The sequence below is a fragment of the Ceratocystis lukuohia genome (assembly GCF_044167205.1).
Source record: "Ceratocystis lukuohia strain C4212 chromosome Unknown Supercontig7_pilon, whole genome shotgun sequence".
In the NCBI taxonomy this organism is placed as follows: Eukaryota; Fungi; Ascomycota; class Sordariomycetes; order Microascales; family Ceratocystidaceae; genus Ceratocystis; species Ceratocystis lukuohia.
In genome coordinates this window covers 2,358,707-2,375,591 of record NW_027263526.1, presented here as the reverse complement: position 1 = coordinate 2,375,591, position 16,885 = coordinate 2,358,707, and the positions used below count along the sequence as shown (strand labels likewise).

Here is a 16,885-nt window from a genome sequence, read left to right as displayed (position 1 = left end):
GCATGGTAAGCATCTTGCTGCTATCCTATTAGCCATTATGACCCAAAATGACTCGACAGCCATGGACGACCTAGCCACGCACTCTCGCCTACATATATGTATAGTATATAATATAGACTGGCTTCGTTTTCAGACGTCGACATTGACTTGAAAAGCCCAGTCTGTCCTAGACACCAAGTTCCAAAGAAATAGGCTATTTATATGTGATTAATTTGCTGCATATATATACACGCACATACATATCACACATGGGCTGTACAGACATACACGTTATACTATACATGTGCCTTTGTACCTCTGTGCCTCTCTAGCTCTGTAACTCTGTACCTCCAGCGTAACCTCCCCTCCCAAGCTGGGAAATCTCAGCTTTTTCGGCTCTGGAGACAAAGAATCTGAGCTGAACTTGTCCGTGTGTTTTGCATCTAGTTCTCCGCCCACAGTTGCGCACTTTAGCGTTCACATTAGTGTTGTCTTTCTTCCCCAGTAGTGCTTCACCAAGAGCCCTACCCTATATTAACCCTAAGATATTCTTATCACTACCACAGCCCTTGCAATACCAAGCCTTCATACGAACGTTTCAGCTCGTCGCAGTCAGAGAGTTACGTCTCGGATGTTTCGAGACTGTATCTTAGCGCAGGCATGAGTAGAAAACAGGCTAATATGCCTTCAATAAAACTTGCGTCTAATATAAACTTCTGTGCCTCTTGTCCTCTCGTCCTCCCATGATCCTATCTTCCCTCCTCTTGCTCTCTCCTTTCTTGCCCCTTATTGCTAGTATCACTACCCTCAGCTCGCCCCCACTTGTGCCATGTTCTCGTCGCTAGCCACCAAAATCGCTTTGAGAAAAGCTGGGCTGCCCGCTGCTCTGCCTAATCTCGACCCGGACCCGAAGCCGCGGCGTTCTAAGACCGCATTAGCTAGCAGCCGAGAAAATGATGACGGGGGTGACGGGCCTGCAGCCGGTTGGCCGGCTTGGATGTCCATAAAAGCCCTTCCCCTGGCCGTGCAGCCATGGTTTACACCCGCACCACCACCTGTGCCTATCGCTGCTCCCCCGGAGATCGGTCATCTAGCACCACGAGACCGCGACCGTAAGCTGCTGCTTGGGGATGGACGGAATGTTCTAGTTGTTTTTCTGCGCTGCGTAGGCTGCGCCTGTAGGTCCACCCTGCCCCCCTCTTCATCATCGTGTCCCTCCATTATACGTCTATAACTCGTGTTACACACCCATTGTAGTCTAACATCTCGGCTGTGCTCTCCCTCCCGCCTGCACATGCCTCATACAGTCGCTCAGCAGACATTCCTCCAGCTACGAGACATTTCACAACGCGCCGGACGCGATTTAAACTGTATCGCCATCTCGCACTCCTCGTCTGTTGCTACGGCCAAATGGCTCTCGCTGCTAGGAGGTGCTGGATCTGTGCAGGTAATTATTGACGAGGAACGCCTGGTATATGCAGCATGGGGCTTGGGCCTAGCTTCGGTCTGGCACATGTTCAACCCAACTACTCAGGCCGAGGGATGGCGACAAAAGGATGGCTGGCTTGGGCAAAAGGTCGCTTCGTCGATTACGCGCCCCGGACTAGGTGGGAAGGGTAAGTCGCTGTATGAGGCTGAGGAAGAGGAAAAAGCCAATGCCCGTAACCGTGAGGCGAGTGGCCGTGGGCGTGACACGAGAGGCCGCACAGAGACTACGGGTATTCCGGCTGATGACGAGGGCGGCCCTTCTAGTGCCATGGGCAATAAATGGCAAACTGCGGGGGCGTGGGCCGTGAATGGCCGCGGAGTGGTCATCTGGGGCGGCCAGGCAAAGTCGGCCGACGATACCCTGAACTTGTACGATGGCTGCCGATCATTAGGGCTGTGAAAGAGCCGTGTATAGAAGCTAGACAGCTACATCCGTAAGCCAACAATGACCATAGTAACTCGAGTGGTGCTCAAAATGTGGGATATCATGGAAATATATAAACAACATTATGACTAAATAGCACAAAGAAGACCACGATTACAGAGGGGCAAGGGAAATAGTCCCAACAAGAAAAGAAGCCCTTGCCGGGACACAAAGACGCAGAACTGCTCGTCCTCCTATTTCCTAGCCCATCTCATGTCTTAACTCCTCTCATCAGAATAGTCACAACGCCACTATCATGCCATAATCCCGCCCATGAACTCCTCCGCTATAGCCTCTTATTCCATTTCCCTGTGATAGACCCAGTTAGTTACAAAGCAGTCCATTCAGTAGAAAACATAGCAAACACCACCAAGCCAAATGCCCTCTCCCACCAAAGCCTCGCAGCTTTAACCCGACCAAAATGAAGCAAACAAAAAAATATGAACAAATAGACAAGATGAGACCAAACAAACCAGAAATTCCGCACGCCTTATTACAAACCAAGCCAGGCAGAAGCAAGGACGGAAGGAAAAAGAAGAACAAAAGAAAAAAAATCAATCCCTGATGATAAATAGCCAGAAAACCAAGTAAAAAGTCCAACGCACCAAATAACAAGAGAACGACAACAGAAACACGAAAACCCCACAGTACTCCAATGTTTATATCCCCTCCCCTAAGCTTGTTTGAAAGACAAGATATACCAAGTGAGCGCCGTCCTAAAAGAAAGATGAAAAAAAGCGGCCAGCAAACCAAAAGAGAACGAAAAAAGAAGAATAGAGGGGGAAAAGTAATAAAAGACGCAGACAGACAGCAGAGTAGAAGATGGCCACTGCTGATACAACAGAAACCTAGCCCCACACGCTAGCCTGTGCTCCTAGGCCCGAAGACTGTCCCCATACGGCAGAGCCGCCGCCACGGCCCCACCCTCCGGGAGAAGATATAGGTGTCGTCGACGGCTTTGTCGTAGCCGTGACATTAGCGGGAGTGCCTGAGGGGCGGGTGCCAATGGGTGCTACCGACAAGGGCTTAATAGCCGAGCCCGAGTCTCCACGGGCGGGAGAGCTCCCAATGGGCGAAGAAACGCTACCAGAGCGGGGCGGGTTATCAAAGAGAGCCTTACTGGTAGCGCCGGGCTGTGGGCTGAGCGAGTTCAGGGGCATTTCAGCGCTCGTGGGGGTTGCAATTGGGGCAATAGAAGAGTCGGTGACAGAAATAGAATCCGCCGGGATAACTACGGATGAAGGGATGTTACGCGGGTCAAAGGGAGTCATTGGTGAGGCACCGCGAAGGCTTGCGGGGCCAGTCGAGCTAGCGACACTTGGCCCGCCAATGCTAGGGGCACCCGAATGAACGGCGCCAGCCTCATCGACATAGGCAGTCTTTTCGGCAAACGCTCCTTCTCCATACAAAGCACTGCGCTGGCGGGCAATGAGTTCGCGGGCTTCTTCGTCGGTTCGGGGTTTGTTGTTAAAGGGGGAGTCGGACATAGTGTCTGCGGAAAGGGGTGAAGGTTAGATGGTTAGTCTGTAGTCTAGGTAGTTTATGATGTCTCGCATGATTACATTAAGACTCACGGGGCTTCTCTATGGGGATGTACATACTACGTTGAAATTGCTGTTCCGTGTGTAGGTTACGGAGCTCTCGCTCTCGCTGAGCGGCCATCTTTCTCTTGGTTTGGAGTGCCTGCTCAGTCTCGTTGGGTCCACGAGGCGACTGGTGGCGTTGGGGACTGTAGAAATTCTGGAAGCTGGCTTGCAGGGCACGATCCGGGCCATCATTAATGGAGTTGGGGCGGACGCCGGGCATCGGGGGCAAGCGGCCATCTGGAAAAAAAAGAAGCCAAGCAGAGTCAGCCGATAGATCCGATGACGTATAGATATACGGTGTGAAATGTTTGATACAGATAGAACAGAGGATTGTATTGAGACACAGACAAGTTGGGCCTGCCAGTAAAGAGCTGTTATGCCGACGCCAACTAAGGCAAAGCCCAGGGTAGAGAGTAAGAGGAGAAAGTAAACTTTGGTAAGCCCAGGTGGGATTCGACCTTGGACTTGAGACTCGGACTCGGGCTTGGACTCGGGACTCGAGACTTGGTGTCCAGTCCTGACCCTAGAACCAAGCAAGGTACCAACTGCAGCGTGTTCTTTGTTCTTTGTGCTTTTTTCTTCTTTTTTTCGCATCAAGGAAAGAGGGGAGCCCATGTGGAAGAATAACTCGGGCTTTGGGGAGGCATTACCTACCAGGACGGGGTCTGATAGACGGACCAAATCCAGGAATGGGGTTGGCGGCGGAAAACTCACGACGAGGACCCATAGCAAAGATCTTGCCGCTCTTTGCAAGGTTCTCGTGAGCACGGTCAACCTCTGCGGAGAGCGAATTAGCATGCGTGTCAGGTGGACGGGTAAGATGGGAAACACAAACCGTCGAACTGGTAAGAAAAGGCAAACTCATCGGCTGCAGTAGGGCCTGTCACGCCGCCAGACGGCTTTGTCAAACTGACATCGGTCGTTTCAGTGCCACTCTTCCACCGGGAAGCACGAGCCTGCGAAGCTTGGTGGTCCCAGTTGCTGGCAGAAGCAGTATTGCCGTTATTGGCCGAGTTATTGTTGCTGTTGCTGTTGCTGTTGTTGCCGCTACTGTTAGGCGGTGGGTTGGCCGCGCCCGTAGCACTAGGACTAGGACCTTGGGGGCCTGGAGCACCGGACCACTGGGAGCCGTTGTCGTAATAGGACATTGTAGGTTACTGTGGACTGGGGGGGGGGGGGGAGACAAGATCGGGGGGTAATGTATAATAATGCTTGGTAAAGAGAACGGCGCTCAATTCGAACGGGAAGATTGCAAAGAGCTATCAGACAGGCTACAACAAAAGAAAGGAAGACGCAGCGTTAGTATGACTAGAGATAACAAAAAGTAGTCAAACTATACGAGGCAAAGGCGATCGAGTGAGGCGAGGGATTAGAGAGGGTTGATAAAGGGATTCCCTGCTACAATAAAAAGCCAGAAGGGCTGGCACAGAGCGATAGCAGGAAATTATGAGCGATGACGCACCTTTGAGGATATCAGACGGCAGGGAATGAAATGAGAATGCTTGAGGGGTACAAGGACGCAAGCTTTAAATGAAACTGAAGCACTGAGGGACGAAAAGAGCACAGAGAACAAAGTGATGCAAGCTCGCAAAAAGAATATTGGGACGTAGCCTTACTGACTAATTCAAACCCTAACCCTAGACCAAAGCGATTTCGCTTCAGATGCAGGCTACCCTCCAAAGAGTAAATCTTGCTGTGTAACCCAGCACGAAACAGTAGAACTCGGCAAAAGGAGGGGCTTATCTCACCGCTTGGAAGGCTTGAAAGCACAGGTCATCAACATTAATGCATATCGCTTAAATAAAGGCTTTTGCAAGGGGTATCAGTAGATGTCATTATATGAGTATACTATAGATATAGAGGCATTGTTGTTCGTGAGAGACAGCCTCATAGATTAATCACCATTATTTTCGTCTCTATCGAGATCACCCACAGTAGAGTCCTGTTCTAAGAACCCTAATATTAACCCTATATCAGGCAAAATCTTAGACAGCCTGCGCAGTCGTGGCTTCCGCTGCGGCTTGGCGCGACTCCTGCTCTTGTTGTCTCTTCTTTGCCGCGTTGAGGGCCTTGAGCTTAGCCGTGCCATACCCAGCTACACCATCTTCCTGGTTATCGCCAAGCCACGGCTTTTTGCTGTCTCCCAAGATCGAGCCTGAGAGGAAATAGATGACCAAGCCAATTATGATGCACACAAAGGCGATAGGGTACATGAAGTGGATAGTGTAGTGAAACACCTTGACACCGATAATGACGCCCCAGAAGTTAGCCGTGAGCAGTGAGATGTCAAAGAAGGCCGACGAGCCCATACGGAACATGAAGGGTGCAATGGTGTAAAAGATAATCATAGCCGCCGTAAAGCCGGCAATATACCCATACACCTTGCCGTCCCAGTTAGCATTTTGGATGCTAGATCGATCAAAAATAGCAGCCTGAGCTCCCATGATGATAGAGCCAAACGTGCCCAAGAATGAAAGGACCTCAGGCATCGAGCTTTTACTAACAAGCCACTCCTCAAAGACGTTGCTTGTGCCGTAAAGCGTGGCTCCTAGCAGGCCAAACAGGTCACCCTTGATCATGTTGACGCCAGGGCCACCGTTGGAGCCCGTAATATGGTCTGATCCCAGCAGAATACCCATGCCACCACAGCAAATCAAGATGCCGATGATTTGGAACGGCTTATAGCGCACACGCAACAGGAAGAACGAGATGACCACCACGCACACAATGCTCCAGAAATTTAGTAGCTGTGCCGAGAGCAAGTTCGTATAGCGGTAGGCCAGCACAGTAAAGTAATTTCCTTGCACATCAAGGAAGGCCATGATGAGGTACTTCCAGCCGTCAGTTTTGAGTACAACGAACCAGCGACGCCAGCCCCAGCGATAGAAAAAGACGCTGGTGTAGATGATACTGAGCAGGATATACACAAAAAGTGACTGGAACGAGGGGATGTTGGTGTCGTGCTGGGCCAGGAATGTGCTAAAAGTGTTCGTCGTTGTAATACACAACGAAAGCACCTGTCCCATTATGACTACCAGCCAAAAGTCAACAGTCTTGAGGTATGCATACCATGTGACCTGCTCTTCTTGAATTACTTGGAAGCCCTGGGTCAGAAGAGCCTCATCGTTGACACTAGAAGTCATTGTTGTAGCCAGATCTTTGTCGGCTACAACGGGTGAGACCTTGGTGCCAGCGCTAGAAGTAGAACGGGCAACTTCAGCCGCCGACTCGGGATTGTGCTTGATGTCATCCATAGTGAGATGTTTCAAAGGAGGACAACTTAATAGTGGTGTTTGTTCCGTAGACGAGGAAGAGGCTTCAGGAGAGTCACGGTTCATGCAATCTATCCATACCGCGTTAGTTTCCATCACAAAGGAAATTAGCCTTGCAGCGACTTACACTATAGCTGAAGAATAAAAGCGATCAGGGAAACCGCAGAGTAGGGTGTTGTGTGTTATAAATAAGTCTTTCTCGTCCCACGGGTGGGATCTTTAAAGTAATATTGAGCAGCAAGCGCAAAGACTTTCAAGTCGCTTGCCGGGTCTCTTATCGGCTATACTGGCACATAAACCTAAGTGCCTCAGAGTGAGAGAAGAAAGAGGGGGTTGAAGCACAGGAACCCGACATGTGTATGAGAAGAGTAAAGCAGGAGAGTACGAGCTGAGCTTCGTTAGGTAGAGAGAGAAGTGTTGCCTTGTGTTTATAAACGACCTAGGAGAAGTTTATATATACACAGGGAAATTTTCAAAAAGAAATTAAAAAATACAAGCTGCAACCGGCTAGAAAGCTAGAAGCAAATAAAATATTCGAAAAGAAGGGTAGCTCGAAAAAAAATTGACGAGCCATCGATAAGCCCTTTTATACTTGAGCCCATGAGAAAGCAGAGTCCCCTCTCTTCCTCTTGCGACCCTCCAGTACGCAAAAGGAAGGACCACCGTCTATTTTATGGTGCAATTGCAAGAAAATAAAGTCGGTGCTACCGAAATTTTCAACAAAGGGAAAAATGCGCCCGGCTAGCATAAGAGCTGGCAAGAGCACATTCCTTCCCTGTCAAAAAAAAAGCAATTTCTCTTGTTTTTTTTTTTTACTTCTTCGCGCTTTCCTCAATTTTTCTAGCCCCGCTTTCTTTCCTTCTGCTTCTGCAATACAAGCTTCCTTTTTGCCTCTTTGAGCCGTTATTGCTAGCTTCCTGTCTTCCTGCCTTCTACCGACTCTTGACTGATGGCGGTCTAGTCTCTATGCATCTTTTTACTGGTTGTTGGAACGGACTCGAGCCGGACTCGATAAGCAGGATGTGTCTGTCTTTCCTCGCTGTTCAGCACTTTTCCTTATTCAAAAACTTGTCAGTCGTAATCTCACATCCCATTCTCTCATTCCTTCATGACTTGTCCACCCGTGCTTCGTCTCCCCTCCTCAATCTCTCTTGAACTTGCCGTTATTAGCCTTTCCTCTAGCGTCGACCACCACCCCGCTTTACCCTCCTCATCTTCCTCTAATACTAGCTTTTTTTCTCCTTTTCTTTGCTTCGTGTCTTTCGTTGTCGCCGTCCCCACTTAAGCTGTCACTAAAAACACGTGCTAAATAAACACCAGACAACATGCAAGATAGACCCTGACATTTTCAAGTAAAAAACAGCAATCCCCAAAAACAATCAACATTGATATATGTATGTATGTACACATGTAAATTTGTGTACCTTTATCTTCAGAATTTAAAAGCACAAGAGCGAGCGAGAAAAGAAATCGGGAATAAAAAACAAGAAAAGGACGAAAAACTCCTCAAAAGCAGAAACAGGCAATGCATGGCATCTTAGCTCTGATAACAGTTTTGACTCCAACTCAATGCAAAACAGCCGCTCCAGACAAAACAGAAAAAGACAAAGGAATAAACAAAAGGAAATTTATAAAGAAGGAGAACCAATCGGTATAACGGTAGGCAGATAAACAAACGATAAATGGGAATCACGGAATCAGGCTGTCTCGCTGTTTTCTAAGAAATCCGAGCACAGTCAGAGACGAATCGCTGCCACGAGCTTTGTGCAGCAGGGAGCAAAAATTCGCAAGAAGAGAATGAAATGATGCACGAAAGGAGAGTAAGAAGAGAAAAATGTCGAACAGAACACAACGCGTCCTTGCTAGTGTAGAAAGCAGACTTGAAAACACGCAGCGACCAGCAAAGGGGCCAACTCCACAACATCAAAAGCTTGCGGAAGGTTTATATGAACCCATCTCCAGTGACTGATACAGGAATTGCCCCAACAGAGTCATCCCGCACGGGCCTCGGGGGAGGCCGGTTGTGAAGGAGCGAAGCGTCTCTCCGCACCCCAGGGCCAGAGATCGGACTTCTACTTCCATTCGAGCTGTACCCCGCTTGCGGCGACCGGCTACGATCCCTGTTGCGGTCCTGGACCTCCAAGTTCCGCACCCGGTCACGCACACTCTCTTGAGCCTTGTTCTCCCGCTTATGGGAAGCCTCACTTGTATTTTTGTCAAGTGTTCCCAGAGAAGAATTAGGGCTTGAGGTTTCACCAGCTGAAGGCCAAATGACTTTCGTGTTCTGTGTTACCGCACTCACAGGAGGTTGTACCGCAGGCCGGGGTGACATAAACTTGTCCTGGGGCATTACCAGCTTGGGTCTTTGCGGATGAGAAGGTCCATGCCAAGCAGATGCACGAGGAACATCCGCATTCACATTGCCACGGCCAGGGTGGCGAGCAGGGGGGAGAGGCGAGCTATCACCATGTGACAATGATGTCAACGGGAGGGCCGAAGTCTGGTATACCGGAGACTTTGCTACCGGGGCCCCGCGAGGGTTGGGCACTGCATAGCCATTCTTGTCTCTTATACTATCGTAAGGGACGCGGGCGGGCCAAAGCTGATTCGCGACGGTCCCGGCACTAGCAGGGCTCTCCAAAGCAGGGCTAGCAATAGCGCTGTCTGCCGTGAAAGAGCTCTCTGTCGCAGGGCTTGCTATGGATGCCTGGTCGGTAGCAATTCCGGTTGCGGTCGAAGTTTGCAACGAGGTTTTGAGGCTTGTTGTTTGCAGATGAGATGCGACAGAGACCTCTGCACTCTGAGCTTCAAACATACCGAGCTCCGCAACTTGCGCAATTTGTGTGATCTGTGCGGGCACAACATGAGTCTGAAGAGTCGCCTGCTGAGGGGCAACGCTAAGAGGACTTTTAGGCATCGCCTGGACCAATTTGGCGGTTGTAGTTCCGATCTTCAATGGGGAAGGGCGGATGGCATCAAGTCGGGAATTTGAACTAGCACCACCGCTGGCACGCCGGGCTCTCTGCGTAGGGGAACCACTCAAGCCCCTCGAGAAATCGGTAGCCGGGCCAGCTGAAGTCTTCGGCCTCTCTGGAGACATTTGACCTTGAGATTCCCCTGCAAACAATCCCTGGTTATGGTCACTAGAGTCTAGATTAAACGAGAAGGACTGTCTCCTCGGCGAGCTTATAGTGAGCGTATCTCTCTTAGCAGCGACATCTCTAATCACAGGAGGACCCTCCCATTGCAATGCAAGGGCCTCATCGCCGTGTAGAACAAATTCGCTTTCCGGTGTAGGTGAACGAGCACCAAAGTTAGTCCGTTGAAGTTTCGCGACAAATGAGGAGCGGTCTGCGGCGATCCCCAGTCCAGAAGTATCTGGCACAATACTTGGGATGGCATTCCGAACCACACGCAAGCCAGATGGAGCAACTGGCTTGGTGGAGACTGATTTTTCGAATGAAGGGCGTTCAATACTACGCGCTGAACGAACAGAGTGAGAAGGCGAGGGGGTGCTACGTATTGAGGTCGACTTGGACACAGAAGGGCGGGAAGAAAGTACAGACTCATGGGAGGAAATCAGCGTCAGACTCGGGCTAGGGCTGGTGGTAGATGCCCTAGAGAATGAGTCTTTGCGATCCATTATTGACATCACCTCGGTTGCTGGCGTGGAAACAGCTGATTTTGAGGGGCTGGAGAGCGAGCTTGACGGGCCAAGATCAAACTCGAAGTTAAATTGACTGAAAGGCGATTCCGAAATTACAGGTGACCCTGATGTGCTAATAGTCGAAGTGTCCAGAGTTGGACGTTGAACCGAAAGGGATTCATTGAATGTGGGTGCAGAAGATGAAGCCATCTGGGAACTACTAACGCTAGGCGATCGCATTCTATCGGTGGGATTACCGCCGTTGAGCGCAACTGCTGGTGAGTAAGGCTTAAAGGCACCCGGTTGAGGGCCCTTGTTGGGGTGCATGAGAGGCGAGGTGCTTGTCATCTGATTTGGGCCATGAGTCCGTGAGCTGGAAGCTGACATGTAGCTATGCGCAGGGCTATCCAAAGACTGTACCACAGGGGAACTGTGCATTGGCGAAGCCAGTGACATCTCAGATTGGCTAGGAATGGCAGTGTTGACGCTTATGGATGTAGCCATTGGAGGTGGCTTCGGGGCATTATCCAAAACTTCATCAGCGCCTTCATCACCAGAAAATAGAGAATCAAGTGCCTCGTATTTAACAGGAGACTCAGATAACGATGGCTTTTCAGTGGCATTAGAGGGACGTCTGTCTCCAAGAGACACAATGTCGCCAGTCTCGCTTCGTTGGTTAGGAAGAGACGGCTCTCGGGGAGTAACAAACAAGAGTTGCTCTCGACCAAAGCTAGAAAATGAAGGTCGTCTCAAGGGCTCATGGTGTGCTCCGGAGCTAGTAGAGGGACGCACCGTGGGCCTAGAACTTGACGGCGGTGAGCTGATGCCAACAGCACCAACAGCAGCACGGGGCTTCATAGAGAAGCGATCAGGACTCGCAAATCCAGGCCTTGCTTCGGTCTCTGGAGTATGGCGTATACTATCGCGGTTAGGTCTGGGGATATGGTCGAAGCTCTGTAAATCAACCAGACTCGCAGTGGCTGTCCCATTCATGAACACTGGACGAGGCGTAGTGAAGGATCGAAATGAGTGAGATGTCCCAGGCCTAGCACTGCTACTTAGGCGCTTACGCACGGGAGTGCCATCCCAAGTAGACGCCCCATTCGGGCTTCCAAAGGTTTTCGCAGCATCGGATTTGCCTTGATCCAAACGCCGTAGCGATTTAGTGCTAGAGTCCGGGGAATTAGAGGGCTGTGATTTTCTGTAGAAGAGCTATGTTAGAATACAACGGCCGGCGGGAAGAAGAGGAGAGACAAATTGGGGGCGGTGTACTTCTTCTTATCGCCGCCAAGCTTAAGACCAAAAAACGACACCATTGTCCGGGTCGTTCAAAGTAGCTGGGCCGAGTCAGGTCGCAAAAGGTGAGACTATTAGAATATGGCCTTTGAAATGCATAAGGCGGTCGGGGCTGAAAAGTAGTTCCTCGGTTGTCGCATTCAGTTCAGGCGACCGAACAGACTTAGTTCTGTCAAGTTGTTGGCTAGGTGGGTTTCAAACTTTATTATTTGCTGATGCAAATAGCGTGACGACTAACAGATAGCCACAAGGCAGTTCTGACAGATATTAGACAATATTAGGAGGGAGACGTCGCAGGTCAGTCAACAGTAAGAAAGAAAGGAGCGACTGTGTTGCTGAAGGCGAGTCAAATGTGTCAAGACGGTCTTGGTGATATCGGCCCCGAGTTGCGGATGGTAGTAGTAGTAGTAGAGTTGGGGGCAAAGCAAGAACAGGCCCAACTTTAAGAGACAAAGCGAATAAAAACAAATAAGCAAGCAGGACCAAACGTCGAATATTAGATAGAGAAAAGAGAACAAGGGCAATTAAAGTAACGAGAAAATAGTAAAAAAAAAAAGATGCCTAGCTTGTTAGCTCGTTCTGCGTTTATCTGTTTCCTGGAAATTGACTTTGCACACAGCTCAAGTCCAAGACGATTGATTAAGCCTTGGGCATTTGACAAGAGAGACAGGCAGGACAAGTGGAATAGCCGCGGGCCACGGAGGAAAACAAAGGGAAAAAGACAAAGGGTAAACCTGAAAAGAAGGGGGTCACAGAGGAGGAAGAGGGAGAAAGAGACTTGTAGCAGAGCGATATGGGGTCTGTATGTATTCCCAGCACAGAGTAAGTGGCAAACGCAGCCAATCAAAGCAACGAGCTTGGCCTGTAAGAAAAGGAGAAACGAGACGAAGAAGAGGAAGGGAAACAACAAGGCTAGGTATAGGTAGGCCCAGGAAAGGAGAGATCCAGAAACAAGAGAAAGTGGCTGTCAACATAATGAAAAGGACTGGACAAGAAAATGCCCACTACCCCAATAACACAGCACTAGCACTAGCACCAGCACAAAGCACAAATCGCTGTCGATGAGCCATGGTCAAGGGGGAAAGAGAAAATAATGTAGGAGTACCCCTGAAATGAGATCCTTGGGGAAGAGGAGATTGACAGCCAATACAACACCAAGGCTCAGCAGCGAGAGACAGAGAGGGAGCTGTCCTCCAAAGTCAAAGGAGTAAGAATTATTCACAGCGCAGGTCAACACGGCATAATTCAACCTCAAACAACGACATGGAAACGATGCCTGCTACATAGCAAAACAAACAAGCTCAGGCCAAGATACAATCATAAGATATGCATTATGTTGCGCTGGAATCGAAGCTGCTTCTCCCCCTCCCTCCCCTCGAAAAAAAAAAGAACGGAAGGGAAACGAAGAAGGATGCCACCATAACTCGGATAATGGGAAGCCAACCGTCAGGAACAAGAACTTGACGGGCCTTTTTGCAGGGGCCCATTGGCCATTGGCATTGCAGGGGGCGCGATGAGAGTAGCCTGCGCCTTTGCGCTTTTTTTGGTATCCTCCTCAATTCACCTGAACAAGGGCATGATTGCAAACAAAACGGGGGGAGAAGAAGCAGAAAGAAGGGATGAGATTCAAGGGGGGATGGGTGGTATTTTGGTATGCGAGGGAGGGAGGGGTCAGGAGTGAAGTTTTGTTGTCAATGGCTATCGTCGCTGTTCGTATTGTCGTGGATCGTGAGACGAACTGTCTTTTATTACGTGAGGGAAAGAGGCAGAGGCGAGGGAGGGCAAAGAGGGCACATGAGAACCCCACCTACAAATTTTTGCAGAAAAAAATTTCAAGACAGCAACTGCCTTCGCAAGATTCCTCTCGCCCACGTAACCATCTCATTTTTTTTTGTATTTCCTTCACATCAATCACCACGCCTGTCTCCTAGAGTCTGCATGCATTGATTTGGCTTTGCTCCACGTTTAGAACAGGGGCGCTTTGATGGTGGGGTTTTCTCCTGCATACATACAATATGATCGACCCCTGTCATTGACTTCTGTCTCTTGTTTTGGCCGTTGTCTTTAATTCTCCAGAGGCGGCTTTTGTTTGTTTCCCCCATGTGCATTCTCATCTGTCTCACATTGTCACTGTTTCTTCTATGCAAACCCCCTACGAATAGACGCAAGAGACATACATGAGCATGCAGAGACAGCCATACAACCAAAAATCGGAACAAGACAGAAACCCCACCCACTGTGGAAGGTCAAGAGAAGGGCCGTTTGTTCCGTGCTCCTCTACAACACGTAGGCAAGGTCTAGATTAAGCTGCCGGCTATGCAACATTCTCGAACCACTTTCTAATATCTTCTATCTTCCATCCTCCAAAAGAAAAGAAAATGAAGGGGAAAAAAGGCACCTGCTCCTCTTCTCCACCACTGCCAACTGCACGACAGCTTTATTTCGGCTCTCTTATACTAACTAGCAACCGATAACTAGTTAGCGTCGTCAGAATCCCCCGCCCATACATGTTACTACTCCATGCAGCTATCCGTCTCACAGCCCACCCACTCTATCTGCCCTCTTTTGCCGAGTCTAAACTTTTATAGTGCGCTATATACCAATGTATTGCTTAAGGGTGGAGGCAGGCAAGCTGCGCAGTTAGCAAAGTGGGATAAAGTGGAAAGCTAGATGGTACAGGATGCGGCCCTCGCCAGCTCTACCAAGAATCACGTAGGGCAGGGCAAAAGCAACACTTGCCGGCTGCTCCCCAATATACCATCCCATTTATTATATGGTGCCAACACTCTGGCCAATTGCACAGTACGGATCCGGCTCCCCTACGCCATGGTCCTCGGTCACGAGAGAAGAGGAGAGAAGAGAGAACGGAGAAGTAATAGAGCTGTGATTAGCAGGTGTCCCTACCGCAAGTACATGACATACGCCCACAGCCCTCAACCTCCATGCGCCAGAATCACAAACCAGCCTGGCCGGACATAGGAGGGGTTTTTCCTAGCTAACAAAAACGGCATCCTCCACTTTATCACACAGAAAAGCTCTCTGCTTATCCTGCGAGTGCCGGGAGTGCTTCACCTTACATTTCCGATGGCTTATGTCACAGTCCGTGTCCCGTTGGCCTACTCAGCTTGACTCCACTTGTTGCCTTCTCTCTTACTACTACTACATATAGACTCCTACCTTTACCCTAAAGCGCTAATGCAAAAAGACCCACTATTTCAGGTACCAGTTTCGACAACGCCACCAGCATCAGGGTTCTTGCACAGAGGGCTAGGGCAGGCTCAATTCAAGGGAAAATGAAAACTTCCCTTTCCATTCCAAGCCAAGTCAGTCTTCTCTTTCGTGTTGATTTTATCCTCTTTCATCTAATGTTTCGCATTGTAGCCTTTAGGACCCTATTCCTTATGTGGCCCTACCCTTCTGTTCCAGCCAGCCCACGATATGCATGCAACACTGTGCCTGTACAACACGAAGCTGAAGCTAATTAATTACACATGATTTAAGGAACAAGCGAGGCCTCGGCTTATTATTTCTGGTAAATTGGCTGCAACATGATCATCTTGTAGTGCGTGTGACAAAACGGTGGACTCACTTTTCTGTAGTGCAATGTGATGTGCAAGACAAGGGGCTTATTCACAACGTCCTGTGTCTGATAATGCAATATAACCCTATTAGACCCTAATGTTTAGGTATCTAGACACAAAGAATTTACCGAACGACTCCAACATCGAACTGTAGTGACAACTTCTAAAATGACAACATAGCAGATGGTGAAATATCAACGTTTATGACATCCATACAAGCAAAGGCAACCCTAGTCCCATAAAACAACCGAGAAAAAAACAGCCCATAGAACACCTAAAACCCCAGCTACGGAAAAGAAGTAAACCAAATAACCTTCCACGCCACAAATAGTTTCGTACTCGTTTCCATCACTGCTTGTCAAGCTGTTTCAACAGCCGTTGTTTCCTTCTGTCCATCAACTCCTGTTGAACTTCTTCCAGTGTCGGTAGCACCCACCCGCGACCGTCTCCCGAATCGCCAGGCAACGGCTCCCAGCCTGGCGGTGGCTCCGACCCGCTCCCGCCATCAGCCATGCGTTCCAGTGCCTCTCTTTCGCGTTGCGCCTCCCATGCCAGCAAGTCCTCGTCCTCCTCATCGGGCGCATAGCCGTAATATGCTGCATCGACTGGCATACGGCGCAGGTCGCTCCTCCCTGCAGTCCCGGAGGGCTCTGGCTTGCGTGCCGCCGCCTCAAGCATTTCTTTCACACCAGGAAGTTCCCGCGCTCGCCCAAAGTAGCGGTATCCCTTGCCAGTGCCGGGGATTTCGCGGCCATTGTCGTCGTATATCTTGGCGGCCCTTTGCATGTAGTTGGGCCCGCCGAGATTACGAATTTGCACCTCCCACATATGTTTCTCGCGCATGAGCTTGTTGATTTCGTCATTGAGATCGCGGATCTGGTAGTCGGACAGAGATATTTCCTGGATGCGTGAGACCTTTCGTGAGATTTCCTTAAGCACCTGACCACGCCACTTTTCGGCTGACGGGATTGAGTCAACCTCGGTGATGGCCTTGGGGCGCCGCGTGCGGCCGGCATCGATGATTCCAATCTCCGCTGCTTGTGCTTCGCGGAAGCGAAACAGCATCGACTGTGCCTTCTCAGCGTTACGGGCCTGTATAGAATTAGGTTGATGGTTAGCATACTCAAGCTGGAGGTTGGCAAGACAAGAAGTGTGGGAGCGTACTAACCATATTTGTGAATTTTGGTATGCTCTTCGTGCAAGAATTATAAGAATATTGAGGGACAAGTAACAGGCTGCTGAACAGGTTCGTCTGGCCTTTCCTTTTTTTTTCTTCTACATGATGTTTGCTCAGCCTTGTTGCCAATTAGGTCAAGTTGGATGCTCGGCAGCCAATCAAATTGCTTTTAGCTATCCCAGTCCACGACAGCTGGCAAGGGTTGTCGGGTGCCAGGCTTAACACGCCTTGTTAAAAACCAACAGTAGATGGATTCAACCTTCAATAAACAAAGCCACCTCAAACTTCTTTGGTTACTGATCTTCTGTCCATATTCTACTTGTTTTGTTTGAACATTATTGAAAGCGCAAGTGCGTCTGATGGCTTCGTATTTGGAGCCGATGTTTATGGCGCAACTCATACTACACACTACATATAACTACTCAGCAGTCAATCA

General features: G+C 49.5%; 5 protein-coding genes across 5 annotated transcripts; 1 reads left to right on the top strand and 4 right to left on the bottom strand.

Moving 5' to 3' along the window:
* Nucleotides 1–808: 808 nt before the first annotated feature.
* HOO65_070532 (uncharacterized protein) lies at nt 809–1,867 on the top strand (the record flags this gene model as incomplete). The annotated part of the gene is made up of 2 exons (XM_071005103.1): nt 809–1,091; nt 1,287–1,867. The coding sequence occupies 2 exons, from the start codon at nt 809–811 to the stop codon at nt 1,865–1,867; spliced, it is 864 nt and encodes a 287-aa protein (XP_070857250.1).
* An 872-nt stretch (nt 1,868–2,739) lies between these two features.
* On the bottom strand, nt 2,740–4,625 carry HOO65_070531 (uncharacterized protein; the record flags this gene model as incomplete). Its single annotated transcript, XM_071004969.1, has 4 exons — nt 2,740–3,383; nt 3,466–3,714; nt 4,132–4,254; nt 4,313–4,625. The coding sequence occupies 4 exons, from the start codon at nt 4,623–4,625 to the stop codon at nt 2,740–2,742; spliced, it is 1,329 nt and encodes a 442-aa protein (XP_070857249.1).
* An 837-nt stretch (nt 4,626–5,462) lies between these two features.
* Nucleotides 5,463–6,731, bottom strand: HOO65_070530 (putative solute carrier family 35 member; the record flags this gene model as incomplete). The annotated part of the gene is made up of 1 exon (XM_071001360.1): nt 5,463–6,731. The coding sequence occupies one exon, from the start codon at nt 6,729–6,731 to the stop codon at nt 5,463–5,465; it is 1,269 nt and encodes a 422-aa protein (XP_070857248.1).
* Nucleotides 6,732–8,691: 1,960 nt separating this feature from the next.
* HOO65_070529 (uncharacterized protein) lies at nt 8,692–11,711 on the bottom strand (the record flags this gene model as incomplete). Its single annotated transcript, XM_071004869.1, has 3 exons — nt 8,692–11,393; nt 11,466–11,596; nt 11,668–11,711. 3 exons carry the CDS (start codon nt 11,709–11,711, stop codon nt 8,692–8,694), a joined length of 2,877 nt encoding a protein of 958 aa, XP_070857247.1.
* A 3,909-nt stretch (nt 11,712–15,620) lies between these two features.
* HOO65_070528 (Pre-mRNA-splicing factor ISY1) lies at nt 15,621–16,443 on the bottom strand (the record flags this gene model as incomplete). Its single annotated transcript, XM_071005151.1, has 2 exons — nt 15,621–16,364; nt 16,441–16,443. The coding sequence occupies 2 exons, from the start codon at nt 16,441–16,443 to the stop codon at nt 15,621–15,623; spliced, it is 747 nt and encodes a 248-aa protein (XP_070857246.1).
* Between the last annotated feature and the right edge of the window lie 442 nt (nt 16,444–16,885).